At 47.3% G+C, this 19,094-nt stretch overlaps 1 protein-coding gene across 1 annotated transcript in view; it reads right to left on the minus strand.

Moving 5' to 3' along the window:
* Positions 1–8,748: 8,748 nt before the first annotated feature.
* Positions 8,749–19,094, minus strand: part of XYLT1 (xylosyltransferase 1) — a 171,008-nt gene continuing 160,662 nt past the window's right edge. The window contains exons 11-12 of the mRNA XM_087729433.1: positions 17,676–18,009; positions 8,749–11,372 (exon numbers count right to left, since the gene is read on the minus strand). Coding sequence (XP_087585559.1) covers positions 11,050–11,372; positions 17,676–18,009 — 657 coding nt within the window. The 3' untranslated portion in view covers positions 8,749–11,049. The remainder of the gene's footprint in view (positions 11,373–17,675; positions 18,010–19,094) is intronic.

The raw sequence follows: 19,094 nt of genomic DNA on the forward strand, positions 1-19,094 counted from the left end.
CTTCCCGCCCATGTGACCGGATATGAAGATGCCGACGACACTTGTCAGAACCACCTTAAATGACCTCACACACAGCACTGGCATGCATAAGAATAGGATGTAAACTTGCTTTTTAAAAGGCATCTTTGGTTTGCGTTAAAACAACTTCAACACACGGAATGTTCTGATTGCACCACAAACGCAGTAGTCATCCTTACCTTTCACAGAGGCACTGAGTTTTAGAAATAGGAGCATGATAGTGTAGAATAATCACATCCAAGGACCAGTGGTGGGTTTCAAAAATTTTTGGAACCTCTTCTGTAGGTGTGGCCTGCTTTCCGGGTCCACTGGTGGAACCTCTTCTAACCGGTTCGGTAGATTTGAGGAACCGGTTCTACCGAATAGGTGCGAACTGGTAGGAACCCACCTCTGGATTGCAGCCTAAAAATTGGAAACGGTTGCATTTATGTAGGTTTTAGACCACATGATAGGGACGTGGTGGCTTAGTGGCTAACACGCTGAGCTTGTCAATCAAAAAGGTCGGCAGTTCGGTGGTTCGAATCCCTAACACCGCATAATGGAGGGAGCTTCCATTACTTGTCTCAGCTTCTGCCAAACTAGCAGTTCGAAAGCACATAAAAATTGCAAGTAGAAAAATAGGGACCACCTTTGGTGGGAAGGTAACAGCGTTCCGTGCGCCTTTGGTGTTTAGTCATTCAATGCAAGAGCACTCAATGTTTAAGTCTGTCAAAATCCTTCTGTATCTTAAGCCTATCTTCTGGAATGTTGGCAATTCCTTGTAACAATTCCTTTGAATATTTGGTAGCTATTCTTTGTATATTTTAACTTTCAGCCTCCTAATCATCTTTGTTGCTCGTCTCTGCGCTCTTTCCAGAGTCTCAACATCTTTTTAAATATTTTGGCGACCGAAATTGGATGCAATATTCCAACTGGGGTCGGGATCAGAATGCTTGCAAATCTCCATAGACTTAAAAGGGAAAGGTTCCCCTCGGACATATGCGCTAGTTGTTCCCGACTCTAGGGGGCGGTGCTCATCTCTGTTTCAAAGCCGAAGAGCCAATGCTGTCCGAAGACGTCTCCATGGTCATGTGGCCAGCATGATTCAACGCCGAAGGTGCATGGAACGCAGTTCCCTTCCCACCAAAGGTGGTTCCTATTTTTCTACTTGCATTTTTTACATGCTTTCGAACTGCTCAGTTGTCAGAAGCTGGGACAAGTCACGGGAGCTCACTCTGTTACGTGGTGCTAGGGATTTGAACCGCCGAACTGCCGACTTTTCTGATCGACAAGCTCAGCGCCTTAGCCACTGAGCCACCGCATCCCATAGTCCATAGACGGATGTGAAGCAGCCTCAAACAGCCATAAAATAAACAAGCCCAGAGATTTAAAGACAAACCTCCATTGACCCTCTGGTTTCAGGACATTGCATTGTGCAATTCCAGATTGTTGATGATGGTTTACTGCGCTGAGCCAGCAAATTGTAAATAAATGCTTGTGGTTTTGGTCTCCTCATTATAGGCATCTGCATTTGGAGAATGCAAGTGGCACAGTGCTCAGGTTTATTTTTTTGACAAGAGGCAATTTTTCTGCAAATGTTCGCTGTGCCAGATCATTCTCTCTTAGCCTTCTACCCCCCAGCCGAGTCTCTGGAGTCCTTTCGGTGTAGCTGAAGCGCATAAGGCATCAGCTAAATGAATTTTAAAAAGATGACTGCGCTAATTCATGCAAACGGTGTCGTTAGCAGTTAAGAGCCTTGGCGAAACGAACGTTCAAAATAGGTCCCCATTTAGCTGGAAAATACAGCGGATAATCTTGACCTGATCATTCTGTCCTAACCTCGGGGTTTATTCATAACTTTAATTGAGGGGATGCAGGAAGAAACCCCCTGGATGTTTTAAAAAAAAAATATATATATATATAAAGGTGAAGTTTCCCCTTGCACATATGCGCTAGTCGTTCCTGACTCTAGGGGGCAGTGCTTATCTCCATTTCAAAGCCGAAGAGCCAGCACTGTCAGAAGACGTCTCCGTGGTCATGTAGCCCTTCCCACCAAAGGTGGCGCCTATTTTCTACTTGCCTTTTTTATGTGCTTTTGAACTGCTGGGTTGGCAGAAGCTGGGACAAGTGACGGGAGCTCACTCCATTATGCGGGACTAGGGATTCGACATGCTAAACTGCTGATCTTTCTGAACGACAAGCTCAGCATCTTAGCCCCTGAACCACCACATCCCTAAAATATATAATATTTTAATATTTTTCACTGCCATATATGTCTGTCTGTTTGTCTGCCTGTCTGCCTGTATGTATGTATGTATGTATGTATGCATATAAAATGTATTTTATATTTTTCACTGCCCAAAGTCTTTCTTGGCAGTCTAGAAACATGAAATACAAACACAGGTAGCCTGTGACCGCAATTGAGCCCATCAGTTTGGTTGTTAAGTGAGAAGTTGCTAAGTGAATTTTGCCTCCTTTTACCGCCTTTCTTGTTAAGGGAATCTCTGCCGCTGTTAGTGACACGGTTGTTAAGTGAATCAGGCTTCCCCCTTGACTTTGCTTGTCAGAAGGTCGCCAAAGGTGATCACATGACCCTGGGGAGGGGTGTGGGGGGGGGACAAGATGCTGCCACCGTCGTAAGTATGTGTCAGTTGCCAAGCGTCCAAATTTTGCTCACAAGACCATAGGGATGCTGCAACGGTCGTTAAGTGTGAAAAAAACAGCCACGCTACACTTTTTCCAGGGACATCGTAACTTGGAACGGTCTCTAAAGGAAACCATCGTAAATCGTGGATTACCTGTCATCTTAATGCAATTTAACCTGTTGGACACAGTAATTTTGCAGGAACAGAAGAAGAAGAAGAAGGAGGAGGAGGAGGAGGAGGAGGAGGAGGAGGAGGAGGAGGAGGAGGAGGAGGAGGAGGAGAAGGAGGAGGAAAGAAAGAAAGAAAGAAGAAAAGGAGGAGGAGGGAGGAAGGGGAAAATGAAGAGGAGGCGGGAAAGAAAAAAGAAGAAAAGGATCAGGAGGAAAGAAAGAAGGAAAAAAAGAAGGAAGGAAGAAGTAGACAAAGAGGGAGGAGGAGGGAAGAAGAAGAAAAGAGAAAGAAAGAAAGAAAGAAAAGGAGGAGGGAGGAAGGGAGGAAGGAAGTAGAAGATGAAGAGGAGGAGAAGGGAAAGAAAGAAAGAAGAAAAGGATCAGGAGGAAGGAAAGAAGGAAGAAAAGAAAAGAACTGAAGAACAGAAAAGACCACAGCAAAATGAAAGTGGCGGGTTTTTTTTGGTTTCGTTTTTAATACATTGACAAATTGTCCAGAAAGAAAGAACATACAACAGCTAAAACTCCCAAAACACAATCGTTATTTATTTATTTATTTATTTATTTATTTTTTAAGGCCACGTTTAAAAACAACAACAACAACCACAACCACGGATGGAGGACTTTAAGGCTTCTTTTAAAAACAAGGAACAACTCATCGGATGCCATGGCATATGAATACTGAGTTGGAAATAAGGATTCCCATAGGGAAATCTGTCAAACCACCCCCCGCCCCATAGCCCAAGTCTCAAAACATTTGACAACGAGCCAATATCAGGGTATTTTCCGCTGTTCTTAATGGCAAACTGACAGATCGATGGAGCACGTCTCCAGCATATTCCCAGCAAAAAATTTGAAGCTGTTCGTCTTTTGACAAGGGACAGAACCTCTTACTTGTTTTTGTGTGTGTTTTCTTTTTGTTTTAAACCCATCAAAGGTGATATATATATTTATATCTATATATATATATATACTTCCTTAATCACAAACGGAATCAAAGGACGAGCCATTATTATTATTATTATTATTTTTTATAATATACAAAGGCAGCACAACCAATTGTGCCGGAATGTGCTCTCTTATCAGAGATGACTGTACAGCATTCTTGCTTTTTTTATTTGGCAAGGTTTTACAAATCTAATACTTAAGAGAAGTTTTCTTTTGCTTTCTTTCCCCGTCTTCTACTTTCATCGATTACCAAAATAGAGAAAAAGAGACAGAGACAAAGAGAGAGAGAGAGAGAGAGAGAGAGAGAGAGAGGAGGGGGGGGGAGTGGTAGGATTCAGCCAGTTCGCACCTATTCGAGAGAACCGGTTGGTAACTTTCTAAGCAGTTCGAGAACCGGTTGTTGGAAGAAATCTCCTTTTGGTTTTTTCCCCACTTTACAGGGCTCATCCTGTAAGGAAGGCAGGAAGGAAGGGAACATTCTGGTGTTGTTTCTAGCCTCAACTTTATTGCCCTGCTTACAGAAACTGTCTCTCCGGTTAACCCTTATGTGACATTGTCACAGCTAAGACGAAGCGCCCATCGACGTGAGTGACTTTGAGTTGGCCATGCCCACACAATCACATGGTCACTGAGCCACGCCTACCCACCACTGTGGGGGGAGAGAGAGAGAGAAAGAGAGAGAGAGAGAGGAGAGAGAGAATTTGCATAGATTGTACATTCAACTCAAAAGAGATTTTTGTTTTAAAACCCCGTTTTCTTCCCTCCTCCGGTTTTCTGTTCCTCAAACGAATGTAATTTTTTAATTATCAGTGAGGTAGTACCTTTGGTAGCACCCGTGAGCAAAGGAAGAAGAAGGCAGAACCGATTAAAACAACGACAACAACCCAGAACAGACTGAAAAAGAGAGCTGGTTGGCATGGGGAAATCGGCCTTCCTTTCTAAGATTGTACGACTGTAGTGGAATGTACCATTCAAACCATTTGGAGATGGGGGAGGGGGGGGTCTACAGGGAGTCCTCGACTTACGACCCCCATGGAGCCGAAATGTATGCGGTTAAGGGAGACGTGAAGCAAGTTTCGCGACCTTCCTTGCCCCAGGCGTTAAGCGAGTCGCTGCAGCTGTTGCGTTAAAGCAGATGGGTTGTTCAGGGAATCGGACTGCCTTCCTTGGACCTTGCTTGTCAGACGGGGATTACATAACCCCGAGACACTGCAATCGTCGTAAAGGTGAGTCAGACGCCAAACATTTGCAGCCTGAATCTCGTGAACAAGGCGGAATGCTGCAAGTCGTGAGTGGGGAAAATGGCCCCAAAGTCACGTTTTCCTGTGCCGTTGTAACTTTGATTGGTCGATAAACAAACTGTCGTAAGCTGAGGACTTGCTGTAGTTGTTACTCCCCCCTGCCCCCTGCCCCTCCTGACAGTTTTGGTCGAGAACTTGAGCTACTCAAATTGCTTCCAATGACTGGGTTTTTTGGGGGTGGGGAAGGGTGAAAAATGCTTTCTGAATCCCGGGGGAGAGAAAAGGAATAAAAACAATTATTTCCTATTTCACGTGTCCTGCTGTTATCGGATATTTTCCACTTGGCTGAATCTCATCCCTTTGGATCCCCTCGTGCTTGGGAACGGCAGGAAGGGAGATCAAAAGAGCTTCTGACTCACGCTTAGATGGGTTAAGCTTGAGTTTTTGAGCAAAGAAACCATCTCCCGCTGGGACTCCTGGCTTCCTGGCAGGATCTTCACAAACCATTTAAGGGCAAGGGCATCCAAACTTGGCAATTTTTTAAGACCGGTGGACTTCAACTCCCAGAATTGCTCAGCCAGCGTGAAGTTTCTAGGCTTGGACAACCCGGAACTATGCCGGCCTACGGTTTGACCTAACCATAGTACACAAAATTGTCTGCCACAATGTCCTACCTGCCAACAACTTCTTCAGCTTCAACCTCAATAATACTCGGGCAAACAATCGATACAAACTCAAGGTCAACCGCTCCAAACTCGATTGCAGAAAATACGACTTCTGCAACAGAGGGGTCAACGCCTGGAATGCTCTACCTGACTCCGTTGTTACATCCTCAAACCTCCCACAGCTTCAACTTTTAAACTGTCTACTGTCCATCTCATCCCATTCGTAAGAGGTCCATAAAGGCAGCGTGCATAAGCACACCAGCATGCATACCGTCCAAAAGTGGGTTCCTACCAGTTCACACCTATTCGGTAGAACCAGTTCGTCAAATCTACCAGACCAGTTAGAAGAGGTTCCACCAGTGGACCCGGAAAGCAGGCCACACCTACAGAAGAGGTTCAAATTTTTTTTGAAACCCACCACTGCTAAAGGGTTAGGGGTGCAAGGGTCTTGTAACTTGACAGCTTTACGACTTGCGTGCTTCAAATGCCAGAGTTCCTGAGCCAAAATGACTGGAGGAGGAATTCTGGGAGTTGAAGTCCACAAGTCTTAAAGCTGTCAAGTTTGAACACCCCTGGGTTTTTTTTTCTAAAGGGTTAGGGGTGCAAGGATCTTGTAACTTGACAGCTTTAAGACTTGCGTGCTTCAATGCCAGAGTTTCTGAATAGCTACTTGGACCGACCTAAGTACTAATTCATAATTTCATATCCGGTCACATGGGCGGCAAGCCACTCCCATCCAGTCACATGGGTGGCAAGCCACTCCCACAAAGGAAGCCACACCCAGTATGTTCAAACAATTTTTGAAACCCACCACTGCTACCGTCCCTGTCCTACTGCCCCCATTTATTTGTACTCGTTTCCCTTGTTCCTGTCCATGTTTACACTTACACCTGCTACGGTATCTCGTACATGTTCGACAAATTCAATAAATTAAAATAGGTTGAAGTCCACCAGTCTTAAAATAAACAAAATTGGAACATCCCAGATCCGGGGTTAGTGGGTTTGCCCAATTGATTCCAAAACCATGGGAGATAGAAAAGCAGAAAGTCGACGGGAGCAAATCTGGGGCCATTCGATGTGGGTAAGATGACCACTCCCCTCTTTCTTGGTTATTGGCTAATGCTAGAAGTATAGGACAACTTTTATGTGAAGGGCCGGCTTCCTTTAAAAATAAATAAATAAATAAATAAAAGCTTGTGTAAGATGCCGAGGGGGAGCAGTGTTGACTTCTCGGTGTGTCCTCTGGAGATTTAGGTCTGGGGTCCCTCCCAGCTTGGCTGGAAGGCATATTTGGAAGGCACTGACTGGAGTAGAGTAGACCCATATTGTACAGTAGAGTTTCTTAGATGTTAGGTCTGGAAAGGAATGTTAAGATCCATGCAACCTTTCTGGCTCATCATCTCATGAGGAACCCAGATTCCAGAGGGTGGAGACATGAGGTGGACCTGTTCATCACTAATCGCTGAAGCAGATTTTTCTTCTGAAAACAGTTCCAACAGCCAACCTCTGGACCCTCCAGATGGATGGACGTCAACTCTCAATTCTGGTTTCACCATCTTAAATATCAAACTCATGCAGGATTCCATGCATTCTCCTGAACCTATCTGTCCATCACCATATCACCAATAGGGTTGGGCTCTATCCTGAACTGCATTTTGCTTCCTTCGACAAATGTACCTTTCCAAAGACCAAACCGTGCGTCTCGAACACGACCGGCATGGTGGAGTCTTGATTTGGAACTCATGGGTCCTTTAGAATGAGAAGGCTGGGTCGGGAATAAAGGCCATCTGATCTCCACCGTCTGGTCTTCAGCAGAGACCTAGATGTCTCTCCGTGTGGGTCAAAGAGAAGCTCTCTATGGAAGAAACCAGGGGATGTCTCCTTGGACACATCTTGTGACAGATGTGGATGGCTGAATGGAGAGATGGAGATATGCCACATGAAGGCCACAGAAAGCTCTTCATGGTGGAGATCGTGGGGAATGATACTTTTGATCAGGTGGCTTGTGATGGAAGGATTGTCTTCTCACTGGGAGCAACTTGAACCTTGAGTCAAACACCTCCTGGTCTTAGGACTCTCTCCCGAAGGCAAGAAGCATAACTCCTAAAGCCACAGAGGGTACAGGTAGTCCTTGACACACAAACACAACTGACCCCCCAGATTTCCGTCGCCACGTGGAACAGAAATCATGTCATGATCTTGCTCGCCGCAGTCGTTAAGCGAATCCCTGCAGTTGTTCAGTTCGTCTCACGGTCGTTAAGCGAATCTGGCTTCTCCACTGACTTTGCTTGTCAGAAGGTCGCAAGAGGGGGAGGGGGTGTCAAAGGACCCCGGGATACTGCAACAGTCATAAGTACATGCCAGTTGTCAACCCTCCAAATTTTGATCAGACGGCCATGGGACGGGGAGGGAATGCTCCACCGACCATGTGAAAAATAGCCATCAGTCCCACTTTCAGTCCCGTTGAAACATTGAATGGCCACTAAACAAACTGTTGTAAGTTGAGGACTGCCTGTACCCTCTGGGAGAGGACGCCACTCCTACGTTAGGGAGCCTCCAATCTAGTTACTATTGTCAGAATCGCGGGGGAGGCAGAAGTCGAACAAAAGTAAAAATGGAAGGAACGGAAAGGAGAACGGAAAGGAAAATAAAAACTATCCCCCCCCCATTTTAAAGGCCTTTCCTTAATAAAGGAAAGATAAGGACACTCCCGAGCTGCGTACACAATTGCTCTAACCATTAGCCATTGACTAAAACACAAATAAATACGTTACATCGTTTTGCCTCCTTTCTTTCGCGCCGGCTAAATATTTAATGTTCTGCCTTTAAGCCTCCACCGCTGACACTGCAGTTTCAAAAAAGTCCAGAGCGAATGCTTGTAGCTTTAAACCAAGGGTGTGTGTGTGTGTGTGTGTGTGTGTGTGTGTGTATTCATGAGCCAGTCTTTAATGCAGTGTTTCTCAACCTTGGCAACTTGAAGATGTCTGGACTTCAACTCCCAGAATTCCCCAGCCAGCGAATGCTGGCTGGGGAATTCTGGGAGTTGAAGTCCAGACATCTTCAAGTTGCCAAGGTTGAGAAACACTGCTTTAATGTCAAGCTTAAATCTGAACTCATTTTAAAAAGAGAAAGCAGGTTTTGCTGTTTGTTGTTGTTGTTTGATGCTCCTGGTTATCTTTCTCAGCCCTCCTGCTCTTCTCGTGGTCTTTAAAGGAGAGCTGGGTTCGAAATTAGAGGAAGGGTCCCCCCCCCCCTAAAAAAGGAGAAAGACAAGCTTTTTGTTAAAAATGATAAGATTGGATCCCGGAGGATCCCATCAGCGGATATATGCAGTGAAGATCCAGAATAACGGAGTTGGAAGGGACCTTGGGAGGGCTTCTAGTCCAACCGTATGCTCAAGTAGTGTGCCTCCGCACGGAAAAGTTTGTCCCTCTGTTATGCGAGTGCAATTTAGGCTAAAGCAAGGGTCAGCAACCCACGGCTCTGGAGCTGCATGTGGCACTTTCATCCCTCTGCTGTGGCTCCCTGTCGCTGGTCGGCTCCACAATTGATTGGTTAGGACAGGCAGAGGAAAATGGACGCCGTGCTAGGAGGAGACTCTATGGTGGGGGAAACCGGACCTCCAGTCGGCCCCAGATTTGAACGGGGGGGCTTCCGGTTAGGACCTTCTGTGGCTCTTTGAAGGTTTAAGGTTGCCGACCCCTGGGCTAAAGTAATTCACTAGAGATGAGTTAGGATGAGGTCATTTAATTAGGAATAAAAATTGGACTTTTTGCACCCTTGGCTTAATCTCACCGCTCCCAAAGCTAAAACATGGCTCGGAGCCTGCAAATTTTTTTTTAAAAAAACCTAAATAAATACAAAACTGGATTAAAACGGATGCTCATTGGTTAGGAGAAGTCTGAAAAGGGTCATTTTTCCTCCATTAATGGAATGCTGTGTAAGAGGAGAAGGCAACTAATTATTTATTTTTTCCAGCTATCAGCTTCCTTGTCTGAACTTTTTTTAAAAGCACTTTCTCCTTTCTTTATGGGGCCGCAGAATGGATCAAAACTAAACATTGGCATTGGTGTGTGTGTGTGTGTGTGTGTGTGTGTGTGTCAAAGGGATATGTCTCTCCCGCCTGCCACTCTGTGGGGCACATGACGGGTTTTCCCTTGTGCGCTGCAGAATGGTGAAAAGCATGAGTTGGCTTATGCCGTCTCATCTATCCTTGGCTTGTCGATGTTCACACAACAGAATTAACCTGCTTCTTGAATCAACCCCTTTCTAAGGTAAAGGTAAAGGTTCCCCTCGCACATATGTGCTAGTTGTTCCTGACTCTAGGGGGCAGTGCTCATCACCTTTTCAAAGCCGAAGAGCCAGCTCTGTCCAAAGATGTCTCTGTGGTCATGTGGCCGGCATGGCTCAATGCCGAAGGCTCACCGAACGCTGTTCACTTCCCACCAAAGGTGGTGCCTATTTTTCTACTTGCATTTTTTACGTGCTTTCGAACAGCTAGGTTGGCAGAAGCTGGGACAAGTCATGGGAGCTCACTCCGTTACTCAGCGCTAGGGATTCGAACCCCCGAAATGACTTTCTCCTTTGAAGTGACTCCCTCGCTCGCTTCTATTTGGGAGAACAGGGGTCTCCAAACCGGGCAACATTTAAGACGTGTGGCCTTCAACTCCCAGAATTCCTCAACCCGCTAAGGAATTCTGGGAGTTGAAGTCCACACGTCTCCAAGTTGCCAAGTTTGGAGACCCTGCTTTAGTCCAGAGAAGTCTCGGGTGACCATGATCTCACCTGAAGGACCAAACTCCGAATCTCTGTTGGCACCAGAGGGTGAAATGAACACTCTGTGGACTCGCTATAATCATCTTGTAAGATCGGCTTTCTGGAGTAATGATGTCAATGCTTTTGTGAAATGTCAAAGGGAAGGGTGGGGGGCGTTGGAAAAATGAGGGCCACCGGGAAAAAAATAAAAGAGTGGAATTTTTTCAATGGTGGCTAAGCTGCTTTGCAATGGCTTTCGGGAAACTGAAAATAAAAATATATATGACTGGGGTGCAGCATATTGGTGGGTGAGATTGAGAAATAAATCAGTTCTGATCAGAGTTGAAAAGACGCTGTCTCCGCCTTTACGGGAACTTCTGACGTTTCCCACCATTGGTTTCTCCTTTCCTGCCTGACTTCCGAAACCCTTGAGATGACAAAACCGGTCCGTTAAATAGGCTGGGATTTTCAGCCCCCATCTTGAACATGGATTCGTAGGTTTTCTTAAAAGACCCCTCCCTCCATCAGCTCACCCGGAACCTGTCCCAACCCCATCCGAAGATTATCGCGAGGGGCAAAATGCTCAGGGGTTCCCCCTTTAAAGCCGGCGATAGGGGAGTACCAGGTGCTACCTCAAGCGTCCATCTGGTCTCACGGGGCCCAGCTCGGACTTTGGATCCGGGCTGAGGGAACTCCAAGACGTCTGGCTGCAGGCCTGCATGACCGGACAGGAAGTTGGGCCTGTAGTACAGACGTCGACCGCTGACCACACGCTTCCTACCAAACTGTCCACCCAGCTCTCCAGCTTGGTGCCCGTCAACATGGCATTCTTCTTCAACTGTTCCAGTTGGCCAGTGCTGACTGGAATGTTTAGCACAGGGTTGAGCCCTTGGAAGCTCTGCTCCATGTAGGAGTTCTTCGGAGGTCCTCCATGCAGCTTCGTGGCTTCTTCTAAAGGCAAAAAAAAGAAGTATTTGGGTTAATATATAGCATCTTTTGCATTATTTTCATTAGAAATTGCCAATCCACTCGGTCAAATGCTTTCTCCGCGTCCAGAAAGATAAGTGCTGCGGGGACTTGGTTATTCTTTCCCAGATACTCCAATATATTAACAATTTGTCTTACATTACTTCTCATTTGGCTCCCTTGTATGAACCCAGTTTGATCATTGTGGATCAGTTGCTGTGTAGCTAACATCAACCTGTTCGCTAATAGTTTGTAATCTGTGTTGAGTAATGATATAGGCCTATAATTTTTTGGCTGGCTAAGATCTTGATCTTCTTTGGGAATCAAGGATATAAAAGCTGTTCTCCAAGATGGAGGTACCTTTCCTTCCATTTGGATTCTGTGAAATAATTCCTTAAGAGGTTCTACCATTTCTAATTGTAAATTTTTATAGTAAACCGCATACACACACACACACACACAAACGCACACACATATATATGTATGTATGTATTTAGTGTCACAACCCCTGGTATGCCCAAATATGGGAGGAAGTCTACTGCTTCCATTCTCTGTCTATCGGCTCGTCACAAGAGACCATCCAGACAGAAACCCAATATTTTTTACTGTTGCCTTTGTTACATTTGTGTTGTATTTGTGCTGATAAATAAATAAAGGGAGACTAGTATAGATCTATTTCAAGCTATTTAGCTCTCATCAGCTAGCCATAACCTTACTGGGATTCAAACCTGGGCTGTATTACATATTAGGCAGATGTGTTAACCACTAAGCCACAAGGTTCTCCTCCTTTATCAGCTGAGCCAGGGAAATAGGTATGTATTTAGTATCACAACCCCTGGTATGCCCAAATATAGACAGAGAATGGAAGCAGTAGACTTCCTCCCATATTTGGGTATACCAGGGGTTGTGATACTAAATACTAAATACTAAAATATCAAAGCAAAGCACAAGCACGAAGCCAAAGGCACCAGCCTGAAGATGGTGAGTGGGACCTCATCGAAATGTCACCAAGATACTCTCACTCTTACACGGGAAAAGACCCGAATACGCCAAAATCTGCATACCTGTACCTGTGAAAATCTACGAAAACATGTATGTATGTATGTATGTATGTATGTATGTATGTATGTATGTATGTATGTATGTATTTCCGGAATAACAATGCTAAGGAGTTGATCAAGATCTGATTAATTTTGATCCCTTCCTAAGTTCGGAAAACAGAAGGAAGCTCTTGGCAAAGAGTTTTACCTAGAGTTCGTGAAACTAGGTTAGTTCTTGGCTTCAGCTCTTGAAGAAGGGCTATTCTGGCCCACCAGTGGGCAGCAGAGCTGGCAGCAGATTCGGACAGTGAGGAGGTTGGAGAGGCACATGAGCCAGTCCTGGAGTCTGGAGAAGGCTCCGAGGAGGGCTCTGTGTCAGAGGCAGAGAGGGGGCCAGAGCCGTCAGTGACAGTTATCAGCTGCCTTCGGAGTCAGACATCAGTGAGGCAGATGAACAGCTGAAGCCTGTTCCCATTGTGCGCATGCACAGAGTTGCCAGACGAAGGGAACAGCTAAAGAACAGGGGTCGACTTGGGAGTAAGGCCACAGGTGGACGATGAATGGCCCCTCCCAGAGGGAATAAAAGAGGAGCAAAAGGGGAGTGGAGTTTGCAGGAGACAATTTGTTCGCGTAATTGGTTGGTGACTCTCCGAGACTCCTTGCCAAGTTCTGCAGATCTTGGCGTGGCAGCTCTCCAAGCCTGATAAGGTCTGTGACTGTAAATCCTCCCTTGAAAGACTTTGCTGGATGTGAAGGAGCAAAATTCACAATCAATAAATCAAAGGGGTTTTTGTCGGGACCAGGAGTTTGCTTCATGCTCTCGGGAAGCCTCAGGTAGAACATGTGCACTGAAGGTGAGCGAGATTCTGATTGAAGACGGAGCTCTCCACATTTGAGAACTTGAAGGCTTGTGAATTTCAAGGGCCAGCTATGAACTCTGGGAGTTGGGAGTCCACATGTCTCCAAGTTGCCAAGTTTGGAAGATATCTTCATTTAAGACCTAGAGATCCACTCTAGAAGAACCTTGAAAGAAGCTTCCACCTCAGCTTCGAAAGCCAGGGAGGGTTGAAGGCCAGGAGTGACATCAGGACCTGACTACAATTCATGGCACGTTGCTTTTTCGACCCAAGCTCCAATTTTTAGGAAAGTCAACATTTCCGTATCCGCTGGAACTTACAAAGTCTTGTCTTGCCCAGCCTGTGTGCTCTTCATGTATTGAGCCGTCTAACTAAAGCTTAATTAAAGTTTCAAACATGGAGCACCCCAATTATTTCAAGGTCATCATCTATTAAATATGTGCTGGGCAGGGGGTTTCCTACTCCCCTACCATTAATGGCAGCTTCTGGGCTATAATTTGTCAAAGCCTTCCTTGCTTGGCCTGAGGATAATTCTTCCCAGCGTCTCTCTCTCTCTCTCTCCCTCTCTCTCTCCCTCCCCCTCCCTCTTTCTCTCTCCCTCCCTCTTTCTCTCCCTCCCTCTTTCTCTCCCTCCCTCTCTCTTCTCTTTCTCTCTCCCTCTCTTTCTCTCCCTCTCTCTCTCCCTCCCTCCCTTCTCTTTCCCTCTCTCTCTCCCTCCCTCTCTCTCCCTCCCTCCTCTCTTCTCTCTTTCCCTCTCTCCCTCCCTCTGTTTTTCTCTCTCCCCCTCCCTCTCTCTCCCTCTTTTTCTCCCTCTCTCTCTCTTTCTCTCCCCCCTCTCTCTCCCTCCCTCTCTCTTCTCTCTCTCCCTCCCTCTCTCTCTCCCTCTTTCTCTCCCTCCCTCTCTCTTTCTCTCCCCCTCTCTCTCCCTCCCTCCCTCTCTCTTCTCTCTCTCTCCTCCCTCTCTCCCTCCCTCTCTTCTCTCCCTCTCTCTCTCTCTCTCTTTTAAAGGGCACTTGTTCTTGCGTGCAATTTCCTTGTAAATTTTAACTTTGGTATGTAAATCGCCCGTAAACTGGAGTGAAAGTCTCAAGCCGCCAGCTGAGCGGTTTGAAATGGAGAAATGGAGGCAGACAGTTGCTGTCCGCTGAGCTTCTCTGAGCAGCAAAATCTGCTCCATTAATTCAAAAAGGAAAAAAAAAAGATCCTGCAGAGAAAAGATCACAACGGGGTCAGCAGGGGGAGGTCGAAAAAGTCGAGAGAAGTGTGACACACATCAAAAAATAAGTAGAACTCCAACCCCCACCGTCACAGCTGCCTTCCTAACCTTTTGATCACACCCTGCAGACACAGCTGGAAATGAACCAGTCTTTTTAAACATGTGTGATTACAGGGGGGGGGGGAAAGAGATCTTCCTTTCAGGTAAGTATTATGAGGGGAAGGTTCCCCCTTTACGGTTGGGTTCGACTCTAGGCGGTGATGCTCACCTCCGTTTCTTAGCCGAGGGAGCCAGCGTTGCCCGAAGACGCTTCCGTGGCCAGGTGGCTCATGGTCACTCATGCCCTTGTCTAAGGGTCAGCAATTTGCAGCTCTGGAGCCGCATGTGGCTCTTTCATCCCTCTGCTGCGGCTCCCGGTCACCAGTCGGCTCCACAATTGATAGGGCTTTCGGTTAGGACAGGTAGAGGAAAAAGGATGCCTTGCTAGGGAGGAGACTCTATGGTGGGGAACCAGACTTCTGGCCAGCAGAGAAAAAAGGACACCGTGCTAGGAGGAGACTCTATGGTGGGGAACCAGACTTCTGGTTAGCAGAGGAAAAAGGACACTGCACTAGGAGAAGACTCTATGATGGAGGAACCGGACTTCCGGTCAGCTCCAGAATTGAATGGGGGGCTCCCGATTAGGACCTTTGTGGCTCTGAGTGTTTAATGTTGCTGACCCTTGCCCTTGTCACTTCCCATCTTGACTACTGCAATGTGCTCTATATGGGGCTGCCCTTGAAGAGCATCCGGAAGCTCTAGTTGGTGCAAAATGCAGCAGCCTGCATGGTTTTGTGCAAACCCAGCTGTGCACCTGTATCACCGCCGTAGAGCTGGGGTGAGCGGGCGTGGCCACCTGCAATTTCTGCTACCAGTTCGGGCGAACCGGTGCGAACCGGTAGAATACCACCTCTGCCCCACTTATGCTGGAGGATGGATTTGACTGAAATCCCAGAGCAATTCTAGGAGGGGAAACTGTGTCCGTCTATGGTTTCTTCTCAAACTGGAGATGCTTCAGATGAAGCTTAAGAGCCATCTGCCCAGCCTTGAACAACAGCCCAATGGTCAGCCTGCCAAAGCGCTCCAAAATTGTTCCGTGGCTGGTTTTATCCATCCCGCTCAGCTATCATGTGGTCGGTTTTGGGTTTAGTCTGGAGGAGTCGGGGAATCTGGCCAGGATGTTAAACCTCGATTGGCAGGCTTAGCAACTGACTTGGACCAAAGTCATCTCGAGGAGTGATTTGCTGAGGAAGCGGGCGCTGTTGTTGAAAAGGGGGGGTCCTCAAAGAATAGAATAGAATAGAATATACTTTATTTGTATGCCGCCCTTTTCCCTGAGGGGACTCAGGGCGGCTCACAATTCAGGGGGAGGGAAGGACAAAACAAGTTACACACATGAAGACAATACATCGTTAAAAGCGCAACAATCATACTATTCGGGTGGGGTTGAAGTCTTTAGCCCCAGGCCTGTCGGGACAGCCAGGTTTTAAGGGCTATGAGGAAGGTCCGGAGGGTGGTGAGGGTACGAATCTCCACGGGGAGTTCATTCCATAGGGTCGGAGCAGCCACCGAGAAGGCTCTCCTCCGGGTAGTTGCCAGTCGGCATTGACCGGCTGATGGAATTCGGAGGAGGCCTAATCTGTGGGATCTAATCGGTCTAGTGGAGGTAATTGGCAGTAGGCGGTCTCTCAAGTACCCAGATCCAATACCATGAAGGGCTTTATAGGTGACAACTAGCATCTTGAAGCGCACCCGGAGATCAACAGGCAGCCAGTGCAGCTCGCGGAGGATAGGTGTTACGTGGGTGAAACGAGGTGCACCCACGATTGCTCGCGCGGCCGCATTCTGGACCAGCTGAAGTCGCCGAATACTCTTCAAGGGCAGCCCCATGTAGAGCACATTGCAGTACTCCAGCCTAGAGGTCACAAGAGCTGTTTCTACATTCCGAGTTGGAGACAGTCAAACTGAAGACCTGTGAAATACCCTTGTCAGAGTTGGAAAGGGACCTTGGAGGTCTTCTAGTCCAACTCCCTGATCAAGCAGGAGACCTTATACTATTCCAGACAAGGGGTGGTCCAATCTCCTTGGAAACCTTCATTGATGGAGCAACCACAACTTCTGAAGGCAAGCCATTCCACCGATTAATTGGTCTCACTGTTAGGACATTTCTCCTTAGTTCCAAGTTGTTTCTCCCCTTGATTAGTTCCCACCCATTGCTTCTTGTCCTGTCTTCAGGTGCTTTGGAGAATAGTTTGACCCCCCCCTCTTCTTTGTGGAAGAGCATAGAATCAGGAAAGGACCTTGGAGGTCTTCTAGTCCAACCCCCTGCTTAGGCAGGAAACCCTACACCACTTCAGACAAATGGTTATCTAACATCTTCTTAAAAACTTCCAGTGTTGGGGCATTCACAACTTCTGGAGGCAAGTTGTTCCACTGGTTAATTGTTCTAAACTGTCAGGAAATTTATCCTCAGTTCTAAATTGCTTCTCTCCTTGATTAGTCTCCACCCATTGCTTCTTGTCCTACCCTCAGGTGCTTTGGAGGATAGTTTGACTCCCTCTTCTTTGTGGCAACCCCTGAGATATTGGAAGACTGCTATCATGTCTCCCCTGGTCCTTCTTTTCATTAAACTACCCAGTTCCTGCAACTGCCAGGTGTCAATGAAAAGGACAGCAAAAATTTGACTCCCTGCATTGCTGATAGCTAAAAAGTACTCACAATGTTTTGTACATATACAACTCTGGGATGGTTTTCCTCCTCCTTCACAATACTGTCCCCTGAGGTGGCGCAGTGGTTAAATGCAGCACTGCAGGCTACTTCAACTGACTGCAGTTCTGCAGTTCGGCTGTTCAAATCTCACCAGCTCAGGGTTGACTCAGCCTTCCATCCTTCTGAGGTGGGTAAAATGACGACCCGGATTGTTGGAAGCAATATGCTGACTCTGTAAACCGCTTAGAGAGGGCTGAAAGCCCTATGAAGCGGTATATAAGTCTAACTGCTATCGCTATAACTGCTATTGATTAATATAGATAGCCCTCAACTTCCAGTGGGTGGAATATTCAGATTTTGCTCCCAATGATTTCCTTCGCTTTCTCATTTTGGGAAAAAAACACACACCAAATAAATAAAGGCTTACCTTGTCGGATGGCTTGCTTGTTCAAAAATGTCAGAGGTGAGACCAGGAATTTGGTCTCCGCTACGGGGACCCAGTGATGCAGGATTTTAAGCGTCCAGACCCCGGGCCGGAGGGGTAAATTCAAAGGTGGCTTGTAATGGGTGAATTCGGCACTGGATTCGATCAGGATATCGTAGGTGGCGGCGATGACGTTGACGGGATCCACCCAGATCACCGTCACGGTGACGTTGGGGCCTTTCGCCCACTTCTGCATGCCCACCGGTTCGTCCGTCGGGGAAATAAGGCCTCCGAAATTGCGGAATATTCTCTCCTTCGCATCCCAGTCTGTGCCGACCTAAAAGAGCAGAAAGTTGTCAGATATTTTTAAGTACGAAGCGAGGCGTGAGGTAAACTGGGGAGCTTTATTTCAACAGGTCAGTAACCGCAACTGTTCAGAACTCGCGCGCCGGACAGCGCTGCCTGACAGCTATTTATATGGATAGCTGTCAGGCGGCCAGCCAATGGGAGAGGTGCAATTCTCCCGCCGGCAGCCAACCGCGCCTGGGCCAATCAGGTTGTAGCGGGGCGTGGCTTGGCTGCCGCCATTGGCTGGCCACCTGACAGCTATCCATATGGGAGAGGCGCAATTCTCCCGCCGGCAGCCAACCGCGCCTGGGCCAATCAGGTTGCAGCGGGGCGTGGCTTGGCTGCCAGTTGCGTCAGGAGGACGCAACAGATATGACTCTCAGCCAATGAACATCTGTTTTCCCTACAACAGCTTTGTGAGGTGATTGGCTTGTCTTAGAGTTGCCCAGTATTCTGACCCAGGCTTCCCCAGCAGCACGAAGCCGAGTCCTCGCCCCGATAAACCCCTTTTATTTAATTCACAGTGACTTCCTCTCCAGTAAAGTCTTTCCTCTCCCACCGTCTTTCAAGATAGTTCACAATTACCGACTGTTATCAGGCTTGGAGAGTGGCCAGGCTAATATCTTTCAGATGCCGCAATACATGGCAAGAATGCAGGAATGAACTAATTGTCTCCTGCAAACTCCACTCCCCTTTCGCTCCTCTGTTATTCCCTATGGGAGGGGCCATTTACCATCCATCTCCCAAGTCAACCCTTGTTCCTTAGCTGTTCCTTTCTCCTGTCAACTCCTGGCAAATGCGCACACTGGGAACAGGCTCCAGCTGTTCGTCTGCCTCACTGATGTCTGACTCTGAAGGCAGCTGATAACTGGCATACGGCCCTGGCCCCCTCTCTGCCTCCGACACAGAGCCCTCATCACAGTCTTCCCCAGACTCCAGGACTGGCCCATGTTCCTCCCCAACCTCCTCACCGTCTGAATCTGCAGCCAGCTCTGCTGGAGGGCTGGCAGGCCACAACACCCAGGTAGAGCCCATGGGGGGAGGGACTCCATTCCTGAACCCATAACTTCACAG

Source organism: Thamnophis sirtalis, unplaced genomic scaffold, assembly GCF_051295495.1.
Source record: "Thamnophis sirtalis isolate CommonGarterSnake01/CBP01778 unplaced genomic scaffold, rThaSir2_p1.2 scaffold_14, whole genome shotgun sequence".
NCBI classification, from domain to species: Eukaryota; Metazoa; Chordata; class Lepidosauria; order Squamata; family Natricidae; genus Thamnophis; species Thamnophis sirtalis.